The 21,338-nt window shown below is 45.8% G+C and overlaps 1 protein-coding gene across 1 annotated transcript in view; it reads left to right on the top strand.

Annotated features, from left to right (window-relative positions):
- LOC143961962 (NACHT, LRR and PYD domains-containing protein 12-like) overlaps positions 1–11,671 on the top strand; it is a 145,251-nt gene extending 133,580 nt beyond the window's left edge. The window contains exon 9 of the mRNA XM_077471302.1: positions 9,800–11,671. Within this exon, the coding sequence (XP_077327428.1) occupies positions 9,800–9,822 (23 nt within the window). The 3' untranslated portion in view covers positions 9,823–11,671. The remainder of the gene's footprint in view (positions 1–9,799) is intronic.
- Positions 11,672–21,338: the final 9,667 nt, after the last annotated feature.

The following is a 21,338-nucleotide window of genomic DNA, read 5'->3' as shown; positions in this document are numbered from 1 at the left end:
ATGCTTAAGTGATATCTAAGATGGCCGCTGACCCAAAGCGAGGCTTGGTTAAGTTGATTGTTATAAAAGGGGTGACGTCGCACGCCGCCCGTGCCCCTGGACAACGTAAATTATTACGAAACGCGTAGGGACGTCACCCCAGTCGTGTTCGTGCTTTTTGGACCAGGAAGGACGGGTCGGTCTCTGCGTTGGCGTGCATCCGGCCGGTGCACGCTTCTGTTTTGAACCTGCTTTTAAAGTCTTTTATGTAAGTGTACACGTTCGTTTTTGCAAATTAAAGTCTTTTGGTTTTACACTATCTGGAGCCTATGTTTTTCCCTATGTGATACCACGTTGAGTTGGGAGTGATATGTGGAATAACAGCCATTAGTGATGGCCGAACGGTTCGCCCGGCGGTCGTTTCGCGGCGAATTTCCGACTTTCGCCGTCCGCGGGTTCGAACGCCTTTTTCCGTCGTTCGCCCCGGCGGACTTACGTGTTTAATGTATACAAGAACTTTAACCTTTCGTGACACGTTTATCATGTGTTACAGGACAACCAATTGAGACATGACAGCTCATGGACACTTGGACATTCCCCCTAACCTATAAATACACCCGATCCGGTGGCCATTTTACATTCTTTCTTCTGTCACTGTAGGGAAAGGATCCTGTGTGGAGTAGGGACAGAGAAAACGCTAGCTATTTGGTACACAAAAGTTCTTTTCAGGACTGGTATAGGTGTTAGGTCAGCAGCCTGAGTTTCTTTTGTCAGTTTAGATAAAGGGACAGAGCGCTGTATGCTGCTATTTTAGGGACAGCTCAGCCAGATTAGTCTTTCTTCATCATCATCATCATCATCATCATTAGCTGTTACTATCAGGTCCACAAAAGAGCTGTTCCAGCTAATCGTTCCAGCCTACTCTTTTTTGCCAATTTGTATAGGGACAGGCAGGAAGCAGTGTGTCAGGCAGTGAGGATAATTTTAAAGACTTGCTGTTACTATTAGTTCCACAAAGGTTCTTTTCAGGACTGGTATCAGTGGTACGGTAATAGGCTTGTACACGTATAATATTCTTTCTTCCAAATATAGAAAGAATATTATACTTGACTGCTGCCCTTCTGCTGCAGTCTGCTAATCATTCACAACTCACTTGTTCCACAAAAGTTCTTATAAGGACTGGTAACTTGGTCTGTCTAGGGTGCTACGGTACATAGGCTTGGGTGCGGTACAGTCTGCTGTTCTGTAAGGACCGCTATCGGTCCACAATAGATAGGGTTGCCGTGCACTACTGCTGACCGCTGCCCTATACTGCAGCAGTCCTTCAGCGGTATAGGGACTGACGCACAGTCTGCTAAACACTAATACACAACCTGCTTGGTCCACAAAAGTTCTTATAAGGACTGGTAACTTGGTATAGGGTGCTACGGTACATAGGCCTGAGTGCGTTACAGTCTGCTGTTCTGTAAGGACCGCTATCGGTCCACAATACATAGGGTTGACGTGCACTACTGCTGACCGCTGCCCTATACTGCAGCAGTCCTTCAGCGGTATAGGGACTGACGCACAGTCTGCTAAACACTAACACACAACCTGCTTGGTCCACAAAAGTTCTTATAAGGACTGGTAACTTGGTATAGGGTGCTACGGTACATAGGCCTGAGTGCGTTACAGTCTGCTGTTCTGTAAGGACCGCTATCGGTCCACAATACATAGGGTTGCCGTGCACTACTGCTGACCGCTGCCCTATACTGCAGCAGTCCTTCATTGGTATAGGGACTGACGTACAGTCTGCTAATCACTAACACACAACCTGCTTGGTCCACAAAAGTTCTTATAAGGACTGGTAACTTGGTATAGGGTGCTACGGTACATAGGCCTGAGTGCGTTACAGTCTGCTGTTCTGTAAGGACCGCTATCGGTCCACAATACATAGGGTTGCCGTGCACTACTGCTGACCGCTGCCCTATACTGCAGCAGTCCTTCAGCGGTATAGGGACTGACGCACAGTCTGCTAAACACTAACACACAACCTGCTTGGTCCACAAAAGTTCTTATAAGGACTGGTAACTTGGTATAGGGTGCTACGGTACATAGGCCTGAGTGCAGTACAGTCTGCTGTTCTGTAAGGACCGCTATCGGTCCACAATACATAGGGTTGCCGTGCACTACTGCTGACCGCTGCCCTATACTGCAGCAGTCCTTCATTGGTATAGGGACTGACGTACAGTCTGCTAATCACTAACACACAACCTGCTTGGTCCACAAAAGTTCTTATAAGGACTGGTAACTTGGTATAGGGTGCTACGGTACATAGGCCTGAGTGCGTTACAGTCTGCTGTTCTGTAAGGACCGCTATCGGTCCACAATACATAGGGTTGCCGTGCACTACTGCTGACCGCTGCCCTATACTGCAGCAGTCCTTCATTGGTATAGGGACTGACGTACAGTCTGCTAATCACTAACACACAACCTGCTTGGTCCACAAAAGTTCTTATAAGGACTGGTAACTTGGTATAGGGTGCTACGGTACATAGGCCTGAGTGCGTTACAGTCTGCTGTTCTGTAAGGACCGCTATCGGTCCACAATACATAGGGTTGCCGTGCACTACTGCTGACCGCTGCCCTATACTGCAGCAGTCCTTCAGCGGTATAGGGACTGACGCACAGTCTGCTAAACACTAACACACAACCTGCTTGGTCCACAAAAGTTCTTATAAGGACTGGTAACTTGGTATAGGGTGCTACGGTACATAGGCCTGAGTGCAGTACAGTCTGCTGTTCTGTAAGGACCGCTATCGGTCCACAATACATAGGGTTGCCGTGCACTACTGCTGACCGCTGCCCTATACTGCAGCAGTCCTTCATTGGTATAGGGACTGAAAAACAGTCTGCTAATCACTAACACACAACCTGCTTGGTCCACAAAAGTTCTTATAAGGACTGGTAACTTGGTATAGGGTGCTACGGTACATAGGCCTGAGTGCGTTACAGTCTGCTGTTCTGTAAGGACCGCTATCGGTCCACAATACATAGGGTTGCCGTGCACTACTGCTGACCGCTGCCCTATACTGCAGCAGTCCTTCATTGGTATAGGGACTGACGTACAGTCTGCTAATCACTAACACACAACCTGCTTGGTCCACAAAAGTTTTTATAAGGACTGGTAACTTGGTATAGGGTGCTACGGTACATAGGCCTGAGTGCAGTACAGTCTGCTGTTCTGTAAGGACCGCTATCGGTCCACAATACATAGGGTTGACGTGCACTACTGCTGACCGCTGCCCTATACTGCAGCAGTCCTTCAGCGGTATAGGGACTGACGTACAGTCTGCTAATCACTAACACACAACCTGCTTGGTCCACAAAAGTTCTTATAAGGACTGGTAACTTGGTATAGGGTGCTACGGTACATAGGCCTGAGTGCAGTACAGTCTGCTGTTCTGTAAGGACCGCTATCGGTCCACAATACATAGGGTTGCCGTGCACTACTGCTGACCGCTGCCCTATACTGCAGCAGTCCTTCATTGGTATAGGGACTGACGCACAGTCTGCTAATCACTAACACACAACCTGCTTGGTCCACAAAAGTTTTTATAAGGACTGGTAACTTGGTATAGGGTGCTACGGTACATAGGCCTGAGTGCAGTACAGTCTGCTGTTCTGTAAGGACCGCTATCGGTCCACAATACATAGGGTTGACGTGCACTACTGCTGACCGCTGCCCTATACTGCAGCAGTCCTTCATTGGTATAGGGACTGACGTACAGTCTGCTAATCACTAACACACAACCTGCTTGGTCCACAAAAGTTCTTATAAGGACTGGTAACTTGGTATAGGGTGCTACGGTACATAGGCCTGAGTGCAGTACAGTCTGCTGTTCTGTAAGGACCGCTATCGGTCCACAATACATAGGGTTGCCGTGCACTACTGCTGACCGCTGCCCTATACTGCAGCAGTCCTTCATTGGTATAGGGACTGACGTACAGTCTGCTAATCACTAACACACAACCTGCTTGGTCCACAAAAGTTTTTATAAGGACTGGTAACTTGGTATAGGGTGCTACGGTACATAGGCCTGAGTGCAGTACAGTCTGCTGTTCTGTAAGGACCGCTATCGGTCCACAATACATAGGGTTGACGTGCACTACTGCTGACCGCTGCCCTATACTGCAGCAGTCCTTCATTGGTATAGGGACTGACGTACAGTCTGCTAATCACTAACACACAACCTGCTTGGTCCACAAAAGTTCTTATAAGGACTGGTAACTTGGTATAGGGTGCTACGGTACATAGGCCTGAGTGCAGTACAGTCTGCTGTTCTGTAAGGACCGCTATCGGTCCACAATACATAGGGTTGCCGTGCACTACTGCTGACCGCTGCCCTATACTGCAGCAGTCCTTCATTGGTATAGGGACTGACGTACAGTCTGCTAATCACTAACACACAACCTGCTTGGTCCACAAAAGTTTTTATAAGGACTGGTAACTTGGTATAGGGTGCTACGGTACATAGGCCTGAGTGCAGTACAGTCTGCTGTTCTGTAAGGACCGCTATCGGTCCACAATACATAGGGTTGACGTGCACTACTGCTGACCGCTGCCCTATACTGCAGCAGTCCTTCAGCGGTATAGGGACTAAGAGTTTTGTCACAGGGTGATTTAAAAAATGACAGGCAGAGGAAGAGGCAGGCCCTTCCGCAGGGGTGGTAGGGGTAGGGCAGGAGCAACAGCCTTGAGCCAAAGTGGGAAGTTGCAGAAGGTGCGTTCAATTACTTTAAAGGACGCACCAGACTTGGTTGAGTGGCTCACTCAGCCTTATTCTTCTGCACCCTCCTCATCCTCTCGATCTGCACCCTCTTCTTCACTCTCTGCTATGTGCACCCCCAAAGACACTACCACCAACAACACCACCACCACCACATACCTTCCGCTTGAGTGCAAATGGGGGCCTTCATGCTCCAGTGTTTTAATAGGGACCCCCGTATAAAAAGCATGAGGGTCAAGGACCAGTACTGGGTGGCAACGTACTTAGATCCCCGGTACAAACACAAAATGGCGGAAATGTTACCGCCGTCGCAGAGGGCTGTCAGAATGCAGCACTTCCAGGCCTTGCTTCGAGAAATGCTGCATTCTGCTTTTGCGTGCGCTGGCAGAGGAGCAATTCCCACTCCCAGAGAAGGATTTGCGGGTACCAATCCAACAGCGCCTGCAAGAAGAGGCCGGTTTGAAGATGTGTTGGTGACTTCGGATATGAGGTCATTCTTTCAGCCGACCCATCGACAGGTGTCATCCGGATCCAGCATCAGGGAACGCCTAGACCGTCAGGTGTCCGACTACATTGGGTTAACGGCCGATGTGGACGCTCTGAGGAGTGATGAACCCCTAGACTACTGGGTGGGCAGGCTTGACCTCTGGCCAGAGCTTGCCCAATTTGCAATCGAACTGTTGGCTTGCCCCTCATCCAGTGTCCTGTCCGAAAGGACGTTCAGCGCAGCAGGGGGGATTGTGACCGATAAGCGTACTCGCCTAGCTCACGACAGTGTTAACTACCTCACATTTCTAAAAATGAATGAGGCATGGATCTCGGAGGAATTCAACACATGTGATCAGTAGACCATGTATATGTCTATAAACAATTTTTGGAATCAAGCACACAGACCTTCTTAATTCATTTGGCTCACTTCCCTGACCCAAAAAAGCACACCGTACTATATGCCCCTACCCTCCTCTTTGAAGAGGTTGAGCGGTGTCATATTTCTACTGGGGCTGCTTATTATGAGGGGTTCCCACCATCCCTGTGCTGTGCTGACTTCCTCCTGGGTGTTCTTATTATGAGGGGCTCCCACCATCCCTGTGCTGTGCTGACTTCCTCCTGGGGGTTCTTATTATGAGGGGCTCCCACCATCCCTGTGCTGTGCTGACTTCCTCCTGGGGGTTCTTATTATGAGGGGATCACACCATCCCTGTGCTGTGCTGACTTCCTCCTGGGGCTGCTTACGGTGCTGCTGTCAGCGCTGTATGTCACGGAGCTGCTGTCAGCGCTGTATGTCACGGAGCTGCTGTCAGCGCTGTATGTCACGGAGCTGCTGTCAGCGCTGTATGTCACGGAGCTGCTGTCAGCGCTGTATGTCACGGAGCTGCTGTCAGCGCTGTATGTCACGGAGCTGCTGTCAGCGCTGTATGTCACGGTGCTGCTGTCAGCGCTGTATGTCACGGAGCTGCTGTCAGCGCTGTATGTCACGGTGCTGCTGTCAGCGCTGTATGTCACGGAGCTGCTGTCAGCGCTGTATGTCACGGAGCTGCTGTCAGCGCTGTATGTCACGGAGCTGCTGTCAGCGCTGTATGTCACGGTGCTGCTGTCAGCGCTGTATGTCACGGAGCTGCTGTCAGCGCTGTATGTCACGGAGCTGCTGTCAGTGCTGTATGTCACGGAGCTGCTGTCAGCGCTGTATGTCACGGAGCTGCTGTCAGCGCTGTATGTCACGGAGCTGCTGTCAGCGCTGTATGTCACGGTGCTGCTGTCAGCGCTGTATGTCACGGAGCTGCTGTCAGCGCTGTATGTCACGGAGCTGCTGTCAGCGCTGTATGTCACGGAGCTGCTGTCAGCGCTGTATGTCACGGAGCTGCTGTCAGCGCTGTATGTCACGGAGCTGCTGTCAGCGCTGTATGTCACGGTGCTGATGTCAGTGCTCTGTATTACGGTGCTGCTGTCAGTGCTCTGTATCTCCTGCACCCTCTTGTTTGCCTACCCTGGTCCCTGACCTTCCCTCTCCTCCATTGCCTTCATTAGCTCCATAGTCCTGAATTGTCAGAACAATTTCCCAAATAAAAAAAAAATGCTTGTAGTTATCGATCCCAAATTCACCTCATACATGTATTATGCTATTGTCCAGGTGGTGGGACTACGTGCTACCCCCTAATAATTACCCCGTGGCCGCAAATTCGACCTAAAGGTTTGCGAAATTCGCCTCCCATTGAAGTCAATGGAGCCCGCGGCGAACGGTCGTTTTCGCGAACGTTTGTGCCCGTTCGCGTTTCGCGTTCGCGAAACGTCCCGTCGGAAGTTCGTCCATCACTAACAGCCATAACCCTACCGCGTGAAAGATCCAGGATCGCTTGAGGAGGAATCGCTATCCGGATACTCTTTGACTATTGTCGTCTGTGGTGACCCTCTGTAACGGGGGGTCGCTTGGATCTGGTAAGAAGCCAATTCACTCATTCGGTGTTGGGAAAAGCACAATACATCTTTGGAGAAGATTTCATTTTGTGTACTTATAACTCAGTTGTTTGAAGTTTGCCCTTCACTGCTGCACTCCACTTCAAGCTTTACTTCACTGGTGTTTGTTTACTATATGGACATTTTATTATTACCCCTTTTTTTTGACATATAACTATATGGACATTATATAGGGTGTCTCTAAATATAATTTTTTTCTTGATATTTCATTTATGTAAAAAAATTGCAAATATTTTTTTCATATTCTATTCTATTTTTTAATTTTTTATTTTTAGAGGTATATGCACTGAGTTTGATTTACTCATACTGTGTTTGGGGAACTCACACTTTTGACACGTATTTATGGTTTGTTTTTGCATTTAAATTGCACTTATTCGCATATGGTTTTCATTATACTTTGGCAGGTGGTCTTGGAGATATTAAGACACTAAGACCCATATCGTGGGTCTGGCACATATACATACCCTACTCACATTTGGGTATTCGTGGTTAGCGCAGTTCTTTCTTTTTTCTATTTAATGGGGTTCTAAAGTCCGCGCAAATTTTCGGTCCGTTCACAGGTTCTGGTGCGAACCGAACCGGGGGGAGTTCGGCTCATCCCTAACCACAATTACATAGAAGTCTGTTCTTCTTCCCCAGTAAGGATGCAGAGGGCACATCAGGCTCTCTCCCAAGGGCACATCAGGCTCTCTCCCCAAGGGCACATCAGGCTCTCTCCCCATTGGACAAACTGCAATATTGACATTACTCAGTTGAAATAACAATATACTAATATAACCTAGCACCACAGGATTTAGTTGATCTATTTGTCCCTCTGCTCCTTTCTTGGTTTTGACACATTGTTGGACATCAAATAAATAAATGGAATGCAACTTTAATCTGTTCTATATTGTACTTTAATGCCATTTAAGTCATTATGAATGTTTTATAAAGTTGTTAAACTTTCTGCTTCTATAGTGATTAACCACTTGCCGCCCACCCTATAGCAGAAACACGGCGGCATAGTGGTTTAAAAATCCTGGCCGGACGTCATATGACGTGATCAGGATTTTGAGCCGCTGCGCGACCCCGGGGGCACACATTGCAGAGATCGTTGTTGCGGGATGTCGGTGGAGACTCTTTACCACGTGATCAGCCATGTCCAATCACGGCTGATCACAGTGTAAATAGGAAGAGCCAGTGATTGGCTTTTCCTCACTGGCGTCTGTCAGACGCGAGTAGAGGAGAGCCAATCGGCTGCTCCTCTGACAGGGGGGTCTGTGCTGATCGATTATCAGTGCAGCCCCCCCGAGCATGCCCACACTGGACCACCAGGGATGCCACCAGACCACCAGGGATGCCCAGCACCAGGGATGCCACCCCAAACCACCAGGGATGCCAGTCAGTGCCCACAATGGATGCCAATCAGTGCCCACAATGGATGCCAATCAGTGCTCACAATGGGCATCACTGATTGGCATGCATTATTGTTTGCCACTGATTGGCAACCATCAGTACAATATAATACAATACAATGCCGCCTATCAGTGCCCATCCGTGCCACCTATCAGTGCCCATCCATGCTCATCCATGCCCATCTGTGCCGCCTATCCATGCCGCCTATCCATGCAAATCCATGCCAGCTATCAGTGACAATTTTTGCCACCTATCAGTGCCCATCCGTGTCGCCCATCAGTGCCACCTATCAGTGCCCATCAGTGCTGCCTATCAGTGCCAAATATCAGTGTCCATCAATGCCTCCTCATCAGTGCCACTTCATTGGTGCCACCTCATCGGTGCGCATCAGTGCCGCCTTGTCAGTGCCCGTCAGTGCAGCCTCATCAGTGCCCATCAGTGAAGGCGAAAACGTACTTATTTACAAAGTTTTGAAATCTAAACAAAAATAAACATATTTTTTTTCAAAATATTCGGTCTTTTTTTATTTGTTTAGCAAAAAATAAAACCGTAGAGGTGCTCAAATACAACCAAAAGAAAGCTCTATTTGTGGGAAAAAATGATAAAAATTTCATTTGGGTACAGTGTAGCATGATCGTGCAATTGTCATTCAAAGCGTGACAGCGCTGAAAGCTCAAAATTGGTCTGGGCAGGAAGGTGATTAAGTGCCCGGTATTGAAGTGGTTAAAATATTTATCAATATTTATTTATAACCTTGTTAATATTTTATTCATAGGCTATTATAATATTTGTTACAAGGTGCATACAAAATCCCACTCCACCTTACCTTTGTTATTGATTTTTGCATGTATAGAACCTACTGCAGCAAAACTGACATTTATAAAGAAAAAAAAAAATGACATTTAAATCATTCTTTCCTGCAAGCTTTCTTTATTTTATAAATAACAGCTTGGGGGGCCGGTCTGTATGATGAGGCCACAAGTAGTGCACTGGGAACAAGATTAGATATTTTTTAGATAAATTCTGGTGTCTCTTTGGCAGAGTTTGAATGGAAATAACACAGAGTCCCTGTGTAAAATGGAATGATATACACATCACATTCACATATATATGTATTGATGAAACATTATATGGAATGTATACAATGTAATATCTCTGTGTAATTGTACAATTATCTCTTGTAGATGGCCAGAGATTTGTCTGGTAATGGTGTCCCAGTGTTGGGTCTGCTGGACTTCTTCCATGTATAGAGGATGTCATTACCGACACCTCGGATTTCTCTGCAACCCTCTAAAGGAAAGTCTTCTACTCTTCATGGATATAATGGTCGCCTCTCATTTTGAATTCCCTCTTCTCCCCTCTTTAGGATTCCACACTTTTCAATATTATCAATACTTACTATGATGATGATGAGGATCCGAATCTTTATTAGGACTCATTAATGGCGGGAAAAAAGTTTTTCATCGATAAAAGCTGACTGGAACAATCACTAATACAGAGAAAGAGACCGCATCTTCCTCTTACTGCTGTCCTACTCCTCTCCATCCTCCATACTTCTCTCCAACCTCTCTCTCCTCCCCTTGCACTCTCCTTTTATTGCATTTTCTCTCTTTTTCCGCACTCTCTCTGTCCCCTCTGCTCTCCCTGCACTCTCTCTCTTCTCTCCTTGGATGTAATAAAGTGATGCGGCTCTATATAACATATACGGCATTCCCGGCTCCCAGTGTCTCTCTCTGCAATGTCTTTCTCCATGTTGCTGACATTATCTTGTATAAGAACAGAACCCGATCCATCAGCAATCCCAAGGAGAGACGGACATCTCATAGCCGGCTCTCTGCTGCCTTATATCAGAGTTTTTCTTCCACAACCAGAACTTTATCCCTCTGAATGACAAGCTTCAAAGGAGGGGGGTAAGTGCTGCAAATGGTCTGGAAATGGCCTGATCCACATCCCAGTTAATGGTAGATGTGGAAAGGGTGCCTCAGTGGGACTTTAAAGGGGCAGGACAAATATTTAGTAGGCAATATCTTACTTTAAAACAAATATTTTTATTTTACTACAAGTAAAATCAAAGGGGTAGTTGTTATATGGGCAAAACAGAAGCCCAAATGGTAGAAGGAAAATGAATGAATGTGTGGATACAAAAAGCAAAAACAGGATGCAAAATACAATAAACACAAAGAGCACAATACAGGTGAAAATTAATATTCCGACGCGTTTCAAGTGTTTCAAACTCTTCCTCAGGGAAATGGATCAGCAAACATATAATATCAATCTACAAAAGAGATAACATAAGATGCGTGGCTAATACAAAGGTTATAGTCACTGTAGCATACTAACATTGAGTAAAAGCTAGGGTTGTACTGACCCTGTATCAGAAGCTCGATACGCCATAAATGCATCCATAATTATACATAGTTAAAAACAATGATGGACCTCAGGAGAACAAGAAGGGGGGGATGTTTTTTGTGCTGCCTTTTATCTTTTATCTCCTTGCATCCGACGAAGGAACCAGGAGGTGGAGAGAGACTGATCCTTGAAAAATTGCTCCCGCCGTGGATGGAAGGCTCGCGACCTTGAGTGAGGAAATGGGGGTTCACCCAACAGAGGGCGTCAATGGAGGTCCCTCACAGAACCCGCGAGGGGTAATCTAAAAAGGGATACATAGGATGTAAGAAAGATTGAAAGGAGATTGAGATAAAAGTAAGTAATGTGTATATACATATTATATATAAACTGGGTAAGCTCAAACAGGTCAGCATAAAATTAAATGATTGACCGGGCATGGCCTCTCCGTGAGCAATTGAAGTGGTAATAAGGGAGTAAGATTACCTGGAAAGCCACTGAAAAATTTGTAGAAATGTATTGCGGAAAAAGGCTGGTGGTGGTAAATGATGGACACAGCGCTCAGATCGAAGCGTGTCTGGTGTTTCAAACAGGCAGTGGGTCTGGAAATAGTTGTTGTAAATAGTGAATTGGGGGAAGGGAACAAGAAAAAAAAAGGGGGGCCATACACATACAGATTTGGTTGAACCGACAAAAAAAAAAGAAAAAACGGGGCGGGGTGGGCTGGGTGGTAAGCCAGTACAATTGGGGTATGGTACAATAAGGGTATGATGGGGATGAGTAGGCTTACCTTGATTAGAGCAGCAGTGTGTGTGCCAGTGTAGCCTGAAGTCTCAGTTAGACTGACAGGGTGGAAAGCCAGCCTTTTAAATGGAGGAGGGTGGGAGTGGCTAGGAGGTAGGGAGTGATAATGACGCCCCTCCGAGTCGGTGGCACGGGAGCCCGCCCCCTCCGCATGTAATGTGCGGTAGATGGAGGGGGGCATATCCCGGTGCTGATTAGGGGGAGGGGAAGCTCCCCTTTGACAACGGGATTGGCTGCAAAAAAAAAACCCCACAGGAAGCTGCTGCAAAAAGGATCTTGCAATCGGCCTCCATATGGGGAGGTCACCTCCGGATACATGCGCCCAGTGTCATGACGTCTGGGGCAGCCGCCGACGGGGACCCGCACCCGCGTCACTGGCTCGCAGCGCACAAATGTGAGGAGGGAGGGGACAGACGTATGTCCCTGCCTCACCCCATGTGAAAGGGCCACCGGCACTGAAAAGCACAGTGGTGGCCCTTTGTGCGCTGAGTGGGGGAGCCCGCACCCGAGGGAGGAGCCGAGGGTGGGAGCATGGATCAGTGCACGCCGTGGTTGCCCCGAAGGGTGGTACGGAGATGGTCTTGAAAGGGGGAAAAAAACCCTGCAAGGCAGCAGCAATTATTCTAAAAAACCATGTCAGGAAGAAAAGAAGGGAGAAGAACAGTGTTAATAATAAACACAAACAAAAAACACAAACCAAAGACCATACACATAGGGATTTGATTGAACCGATAAAGAGGAGAAAAAAAAAAGGGCCATACACATACAGATTTGATTGAACCGACAAAAAAAAAATAATAATAATTATATATAGAATTTATTTTTGCGTCATATTTGCTGAAATGAGTGGAGAATTATTTTATGGGGGGGTTCTTACATGGGAGGTTCCCATTCAAAGCCCCCGGACGTGAAGCCTTCCAAAAATGGTTTAAAGGAGATAGCTCCATTGAGTCCGGGTGGCCGATATTGCAGGAAGTGTTGAGGTATCTGCAATAATTGCAGCCTCCGCATGTGAATGTACCTTTATATTTGCAAGGGTCAGTTTTAGTGCCCTTGTATTCGCTGCATACAAGCCGGTCACGTAGAGAGAGTGTGCTCTCCTGAATGTGACGACGGGCATGGCTGGCACGAAAGGACCAATAAGAGGGTCCATGGTCAACATGTGCCAGTATTTTTGGACTATTTGTTTGACCGTGCGGTGTTGGTTGGAGAATGTGGTGATGATTGAAATCGGATGCGGTTGTTTTCTCTTAGTGGAGGGATTATATAAGATGCCCGTACGGGTTCTGCTGCATACTGTTTTATATGCTTTTTTAAGGCATTTGTGCGAGTAACCCCATGCTAATAACCGTGTTCTCAAAAGGTCAGCTTCCTTTTTAAAAATGGAGTCATCCGTACAGTTTCGTCTGGTGCGTAGATATTTACTATACGGAATGGATTGGATCAAGGAGGTGGGGTGGAAGCTGCTTGCATGAAGAATGGAGTTGCCAGCAGTGGGTTTCCTGTATAGTCCAGTGGTGAGTGTACCTTTTAGGTCTTTGGTAATTGAGACATCAAGGAAGGTGATACTATCCTTGTCCCAATTCATAGTAAAAGAAAGTTTAAAATTATTGGAGTTGATCTGCTCCAAAAATTCTGGTAGTAGATCAGTTGGGCCAGCCCAAACCAGGAAGACGTCATCGATGTAGCAAAACCACATCAATACGTTCTCCATGTATGGGGCCAGTGAGGATGACTGTTTTAGCATTTGCTCCCACTTCCCCAGGTAAAGGTTGGCATAGGAGGGGGCACACGAGGTTCCCATAGCCACCCCCTGCACCTGGAGGTAGTGGGAGCCGTTGAAGGTGAAGAAATTGTGGGAGAGGATAAACTCTAAAGATGCCAAAATGAAGTTATTGGTCTTAGGGTCTGATTGACGATACCAAGATAATACATGTTTAATACATGCCAGGCCTTTGTCGTGTGGAATCGAGCTGTACAGGGCCTTGATGTCTATAGCCACTAGTACAGACTCGGGAGGCACCCATAACCCATCAAGATTTTGAAGTAGGTGTGGGGTATCTCTAATATGACTGGGGAGTTTAGCTACGTATGGTCGTAGATATCCATCAATAAATATGCTTAATTTTTCCGTCAGAGAACCATTGCCCGAGATAATCGGTCTACCAGTGGGTTGTGTCATACTTTTGTGCAGTTTTGGTAGGGCATAGAAGGTGGGAGTGCATGGGTATTGAGTTCTGATATAGTCCCATTCTGCTTTATTTAAAATAATGGTACTGTATGCGTTGTCAAACAAGGCATAAAAATCACGTATGAAGCGTTCAGTATGTTCTAGGTCGATCCGATCAATCAGATCCGGGGTCTCATTTTCTTCGAGGAGCTCGATCAAGGTGTCGAGAGCTTCCAGCTCAAATGGTTCAAAGTTGGATTGAGCTGGTATGTCTTTGGTAAACATTTGTTTTAAGATGAGTTTTCGTGCGAACAATTGGATATCCTTGACAGTTTCGAAATGGTCCAAATTTTGGTTGGGACAGAAGCTCAGTCCCTTGGCCAATACCTGTAGTTGTAGTTCGGACAAGGTGTATGTGGATAGGTTTACAACATTCATAGTAATGGGTTCAGAATCAATGACAAAAGATTGCGATCTTACCTGATCCGGTAGTCATGAGGACTCAGTGATATGTGGGGTCCCAGTAGTGCGATCATCCCGAGGTGTTTGGAGTGGAGGGGCTTTGGAACCTGATAGAGAGATTCTAGGTAATAGGGTGTTAGCATCTGGTTGGAACATAGAGTAAAGGGGTGGAGTGATAGTGGTGGGAACTGTATTGTCATAACTGGGTGCGTGCGATGTGCCCGATTCGGTGATATGTTTCTTTTGGGAATTCGCCTGAGTATTGGACCCCTGAGAGTTCCGTTTTGTTTTTTGTGATCTATGTGAAGTGTGTGATCTTCTAGAGGTGGTGGAGGATGCTGAAGAAGCATCTGATAGATTTGGGTCATTGGTGGAGGCGGGAGGTTTGGGGTTGAAATGATTGCGGTGATTAGAGTTCTTCCACTGGTAGGCTTTAGCCTCCTGGAAGGCTTTGGTATCTCTTAGGATTTTCTTTTCTTTTTTAATTAAGATGTCACGATTAAATTGCTCAAGGTGGTCATTAAGTTCTTTATTGAACTGGTCGTAGGCCGTATGAGTCTTCAGAGTAGAGAGTTGTGCATATAGGGGGTCAATTTCTTTGTCTAATTCTTTGATGGTTTTTCTGTATTCGTTAATCAAGAGAGACATCATTTTGAAGGAGCAAGTTGAGAGGTTATCCTACCAGTCTTTTTTAAAAGAGGGGGAGAGGTTTTCCATAGTGGGGAAAATTTGTATTCTGAGGCCAAAAGGAATGATATTCTTGGCTCTATATTGCTCAAATGAGTGGATATGCCAATGGTTGAGTGATTTATTTTCTAATAGTTTTCGTAAATTGAAAAAGGTTGAAGCTAGTTCGGTATCTTTTTGTTCCTTGTGTGTAAAGTTCTTGTAATGTCCTGACATGGCGTTCTCCCAGTTTTTATCGGCATAATTGGTCATGATTAAAGACAAAGAAAATTTTATTAATAGTAGGAAGGTATTTAGGTGGTGGTTGTGGACCAGAGGAGCACTTGGTGAGGCTAGAGGGGTATTTACTACCCTGGATTGGTCAAAGGAGGGGGGTAAGTGCTGCAAATGGTCTGGAAATGGCCTGACCCACATCCCAGTTAATGGTAGATGCGTAAAGGGTGCCTCAGCGGGACTTTAAAGGGGCAGGACAAATATTTAGTAGGCAATATCTTACTTTAAAACAAATATTTTTATTTTACTACAAGTAAAATCAAAGGGGTAGTTGTTATATGGGAAAAACAGAAGCCCAAATGGTAGAAGGAATATAAATGAATGTGTGGATACAAAAAGCAAAAACAGGATGCAAAATACAATAAACACAAAGAGCACAATACAGGTGAAAATTCCTATTCCGACGCGTTTCGAGTGTTTCAAACTCTTCCTCAGGGAAATGGATCAGCGAACATATAATATTAATCTACAAAAAAAGAGATAACATAAGATGCGTGGCTAATACAAAGGTTATAGTCACTGTAGCATACTAACATTGAGTAAAAGCTAGGGTTGTACTGACCCTGTATCAGAAGCTCGATACGTCATAAATGCATCCATAATTATACATAGTTAAAAACAATGATGGACCTCAGGAGAACAAGAAGGGGGGATGTTTTTAGTGCTGCCTTTTATCTCCTCGCTTTCGACGAAGGAACCAGGAGGTGGAGAGAGACTGATCCTTGAAAAATTGCTCCCGCCCTGGATGGAAAGCTCGCGACCTTGAGTGAGGAAATGGGGGTTCACCCAACAGAGGGCGTCAATGGAGGTCCCTCACAGAACCCGTGAGGGGTAATCTAAAAAGGGATACATAGGATGTAAATAAGATTGAAAGGAGATTGAGATAAAAGTAAGTAATGTGTATATACATATTATATATGAACTGGGTAAGCTCAAACAGGTCAGCATAAAATGAAATGATTGACCGGGCATGGCCTCTCCGTGAGCAATTGAAGTGGTAATAAGGGAGTAAGATTACCTGGAAAGCCACTGAAAAATTTGTAGAAATGTATTGCGGAAAAAGGCTGGTGGTGGTAAATGACGGACACAGCGCTCAGATCGAAGCGCGTCTGGTGTTTCAAACAGGCAGTGGGTCTGGAAATAGTTGTTGTAAATAGTGAATGGGGGGAAGGGAACAAGAAAAAGAAAGGTTGCAAGCCTTCCATACAGGGCGGGAGCAATTTTTCAAGGATCGGTCTCTCTCCACCTCCTGGTTCCTTCGTCGGATGCGAGGAGATAAAAGGCAGCACAAAAAACATCCCCCCTTCTTGTTCTCCTGAGGTCCATCATTGTTTTTAACTATGTATAATTATGGATGCATTTATGACGTATCGAGCTTCTGATACAGGGTCAGTACAACCCTAGCTTTTACTCAATGTTAGTATGCTACAGTGACTATAACCTTTGTATTAGCCACGCATCTTATGTTATCTCTTTTTTTGTAGATTAATATTATATGTTTGCTGATCCATTTCCCTGAGGAAGCGTTTAAAACACTCGAAACGCGTCGGAATAGGAATTTTCACCTGTATTATGCTCTTTGTGTTTATTGTATTTTGCATCCTGTTTTTGCTTTTTGTATCCACACATTCATTCCTATTCCTTCTACCATTTGGGCTTCTGTTTTGCCCATATAACAACTACCCCTTTGATTTTACTTGTAGTAAAATAAAAATATTTGTTTTAAAGTAAGATATTGCCTACTAAATATTTGTCCTGCCCCTTTAAAGTCCCGCTGAGGCACTCTTTCCGCATCTGAATGACAAGCTTAGCCAAGTGATCCCATTTCTAGAAGTTCATCTTTACTTCTGCTAACTCCCCCATCTCTGCTCTGCATGACTCTCTGCCAACACGGCTCCTAAGATTTCCTTGTGCCGAGTCCGTTCCGCCACTTCGCCTTTCACTGACAACTTGCTGCAATTTTTATTATATCATCTAAATGGATTTATCCACCGATTGTTCTGATTACATTTCATGTCTGATATATTGTATATGAGGATCACGTATTATTGAGGATTATTGAGACGCGATTATCCTGATTGATTATTGGGCCTGGTTATTGGAAGGTGTTATTCTCTATATATTTACCCCATTTAGGTTTTTACTCTGTAATCAATAAAGTTTTGTATATTTTATTAACCTTATTCTGTGATGGTGTGATTATTACCAATTTCTCATCTTGTCCTCCACAGCTGAAACCCTCTCACCTCTCCCTTCCCCCTCTCACCTCTCCCTTCCCCCTCTCTCCTCTCCCTTCCCCCTCCCCTTCCCCTTCTCTTTCCTCTCCCTTCCCCCTCTCACCTCTCCCTTCCCCCTCTCTCCTCACCCTTTCCCAACTCTCATCTCTCCCTTCCCCCCACTCTCATCTCTCCCTTCCCCTGTCTCCCTTCCCCCCTCTCTCATCTTTCTCTGTGCTCTCACCTCTCCCTTCCCCCCTGCACTCTCCCTGCCCCCTCTCTATATTTACTAGACATGTGCATGCATTTTCGTCCGAATTTCAGGTATTTTCGTTATCGTTTTGACAAACGATAACGAAAGCACAGAGTCCGAAAAACAAAAGATCCGACATAAATAAATGCTTTATTTTCATTTTTGTTTTGACACAGTTCAATACAGATAGATTTGACGTGACTCTAACAATAACAATCTGTGTCTATTGAACTTGTATCATAACAGTCCATTAATTCACACAGAGGCAACATGACTTTCAGCACGACTTTGGGAGGCAACTTGGACATTACTTGAGTGTTAATGACAGCGGGACTTACAACACGACTTTAATGTAAAAAAAAGGCATGGGTTCCCCTTCAAAAGCATACCAGGCCCTTGGGGTCTGGTATGAATATTAAGGGGAACCCCACGCCAAAAAAAAAATGGCGTGGGGGTCCCCCTCAAAATCCATACCAGGCCCTTCAGGTCTGGCATGGATTTTAAGGGGAACCCCGTGGCAAAAAAAATGGTGTGGGGGCCCCCCTCAACCATCCATACCAGACCCTTATCCGAGCACCCAACCTGGCTGGCCGCAGGAAAAGAGGGGGGATGAGAGAGCGCCCCCCCTCCTGAACCATACCAGGCCACATGCCCTCAACATTGGGAGGATGATTTTGAGGTAGCCCCTCAAAGCACTTGTTCACATGATGATGAGGAGAAGGGCTTCATCCCCACAACTCTGGCCGGTGGTTGTGAGGGTCTGTGGGCGGGGGGCTTATCGGAATCTGGAACCCCCCTTTAACAAGCGGACCCCTGGATCCCGGCCTCCCCCCATGTGAAATGTGTACCATTCCACCAAAAAAGTGACAAAAAAGTGTTAAAAATGACAGGAGATGGTCTTTGACAATTCCTTTATTAAAGTCTTCTTTCTTCTGGTTTTCTTCCTTCTTCCTTTCTTCATCTTTCAGTTTGTTCTTCCATCTTCTTCTTCCTCCGATCCTCTTCTATCTCCAATCCGCTTCTTATTGGTCCTGAGTTCTCGTCCAGCATCTTCCTCCACGGCGTCTCTTCTTGGTTCTCGGGCCGCTCCGCGCAATGGGAGGCTCCCGCTGTGTGACGCTTCTCTTCTTCTGACAGTTCTTTTATAATGGAGGGCTGGGCCACCCAGTGACTCCGCCCCCCTCAGACGCATGGAACCGTGGAGTCCTGTCATTTTAACACTTTTTTGTCACTTTTTGGGTGAAACGGTTGGGGTAATTTTGTACCCCCTTACCATTTCACACAGGGGGGAGGCCGGGATCTGGGGGTCCCCTTGTTAAAGAGGGTTTCCAGATTCCGATAAGCCCCCTGCCTGCAGACCCCCCAGAACCAATATCCATACCAGACCTGAAGGGCCTGGTATGGAATTTCAGGGGACCCCCACGCATTTTTTTTCTTATTTTTTTCTTAATGCTAACATGACCTGAGCCTTAAAAAAAACCCATAGAAGTGAACCAGCGCAAAAAAAAGTCAAGTTGAGAGATGCGCCTGTTCAACTTATGCAAATGAATCTATGTGGCTTGACATTTACTAAAATTTTGCCAGGGCAGTGAACCAGAGCACTTGAACAGGTGCAAATGCCGCTTGCGCATGCGCAGTGCATAAACTAACCTAGCGCGGTTCCAAGTGTATTTGCAGGCGCAGCAAGCTTGCTCAGAGAAAGTTACTTTTCCGTTCTATTTTGGGCATATTTGTTACTAGGACAGTCATATCTATACTTCCTCACATCACCCCACCTCACCCCTATAATATAGGCACTTCCAGCTTCTTTTAATTCTGAGTTGAAGATGCCGTGCTCCAGGTCTATAGTGGCACAAAAATTGCGGCTGCCCATGCCCAGCATGCTCATAGTAAATGGGGAATTGCGCTGTGTTACAGGCGCAAATGTTTTGTGAATACGAAAATGGCCATTGCGCATCTGCAAGCGCTGCAACTCATGGCGCAAACCTTTTGTAAATCAGCCCCACTGAATCATTTCAGAAGACAGTCGATCTTAGCTGGTCTGTTTGAATTGTCGCTTGTCAGAGAACCTGAATTATTAAGCAATAGTACTAGAGATCAACAGGGTCAAGGGGCTGCATCCCACCGCAGCAACATGTGGAAATACTTCCAAACATTGGAAGTAGTGTGGGAAGCAAATCAGTAGGGGTAAAAAGTTGGGACATTTAACCAACGCTGGTATGAACCTTCACCTTAAAAATGATCACCACTCTAGTTTACTGCGGGCAGAGGCAGAAAAATATGGTAGCGCAGGAAGCAACATAACGGACTCTGACTTTACAGGTGGTACCTCCTCAACCATACCACTTGCAGTAGATCCACTACAGACCCAATAGGGCTCCTCATCCTCCCAAAGACATCATCAGCCTACCCTAGATAGTTTGGTTGGCTTTAGTTCCAAAGGCATGTCAAAACAGCAGGCCAACAAGATCACCCGCCTCATTGGCCAATTCATTGCTGTTGGAGGAGCCTCTTTTCGCATGATTGAAGGGGAACCATTTAAACAGCTCATGCATGCCCTTGCTTCATGATACATTGTTCCTGCACAAACAACGTTTAGCAGAAAGATTATTCCAGCACTATACCATTTGTGCGTTGCAGGATTGAAGGAAAAAATGGCCAAAGCCGAGGGTGAGACAATTCATTTGACCACTGATTTGTGGACACCTCCCAACGGTCAACATGCTTTCCTGTCTTTGACTGCACACTGGTGGCAGGCTACTGTGCCTCTTGGTGGTGCCACTAGTGTAATGCCGCGTACACACAATCGGAATTCTCGTCGGAAAAAGCTCTGATGGTTTTCCCGACGGAATTCCGGTGGAATTCGGCTCAATCTGTCTTGCCTACACACAGTCACATCAAATTCTAATCATTTATAACGCGGTGATGTACAACACTTACAACGTGACTAGAAAAAGGAAGTTTAATAGCCAGTAGCCAATAGCTTCTATCTCGTAGTTGAATCTGAGCATGCGTGATTTTTGGCATTTCGGAATTGCATACACACGATCGGAATTACCGATAGAAAGTTGTCCTTCAACCAGTGTGCAAAGTGAGAGAATTTTCTCTATTACTGGGAACATCCTTAATCCACACCATGCACAACACCCCAATTAATGAAACAAATAACTTTCCTCAAATTTAACCTCCCCAAGCTGGGTTACCCTACCCTTAACTTGTGAGACCTGAATTGTTGTCACCATGTGAAGATAGATGGGACACAGAGGAACCATCCAAATGTTGAGTAAAATCTTTTTTTTAATTTTCTTACCACTTGACAATAGCAGTTGTCTAATCTTTGGTGTGACCCCAAGATTTAAATAGAATTATATTGTTTTAAGCAATTCAATTGTTTTCCTTTATTCCTTCCATCACCCTTTTTTGTAATGTGTGTAGTCTATGTGTAGAGTGTGCGTGATTGCATGAATGAATGTTGTGTGAATGGATTGGACAGTAGCAAGGGTTGAAGCCTT

The sequence above is a fragment of the Lithobates pipiens genome, unplaced genomic scaffold (assembly GCF_037356315.1).
Source record: "Lithobates pipiens isolate NorthernLeopardFrog02 unplaced genomic scaffold, aLitPip1_a1.2 Scaffold_8, whole genome shotgun sequence".
In the NCBI taxonomy this organism is placed as follows: Eukaryota; Metazoa; Chordata; class Amphibia; order Anura; family Ranidae; genus Lithobates; species Lithobates pipiens.
Note: the sequence above shows the minus strand (reverse complement) of the source record. Positions and strands in the feature narration are given on the sequence as shown.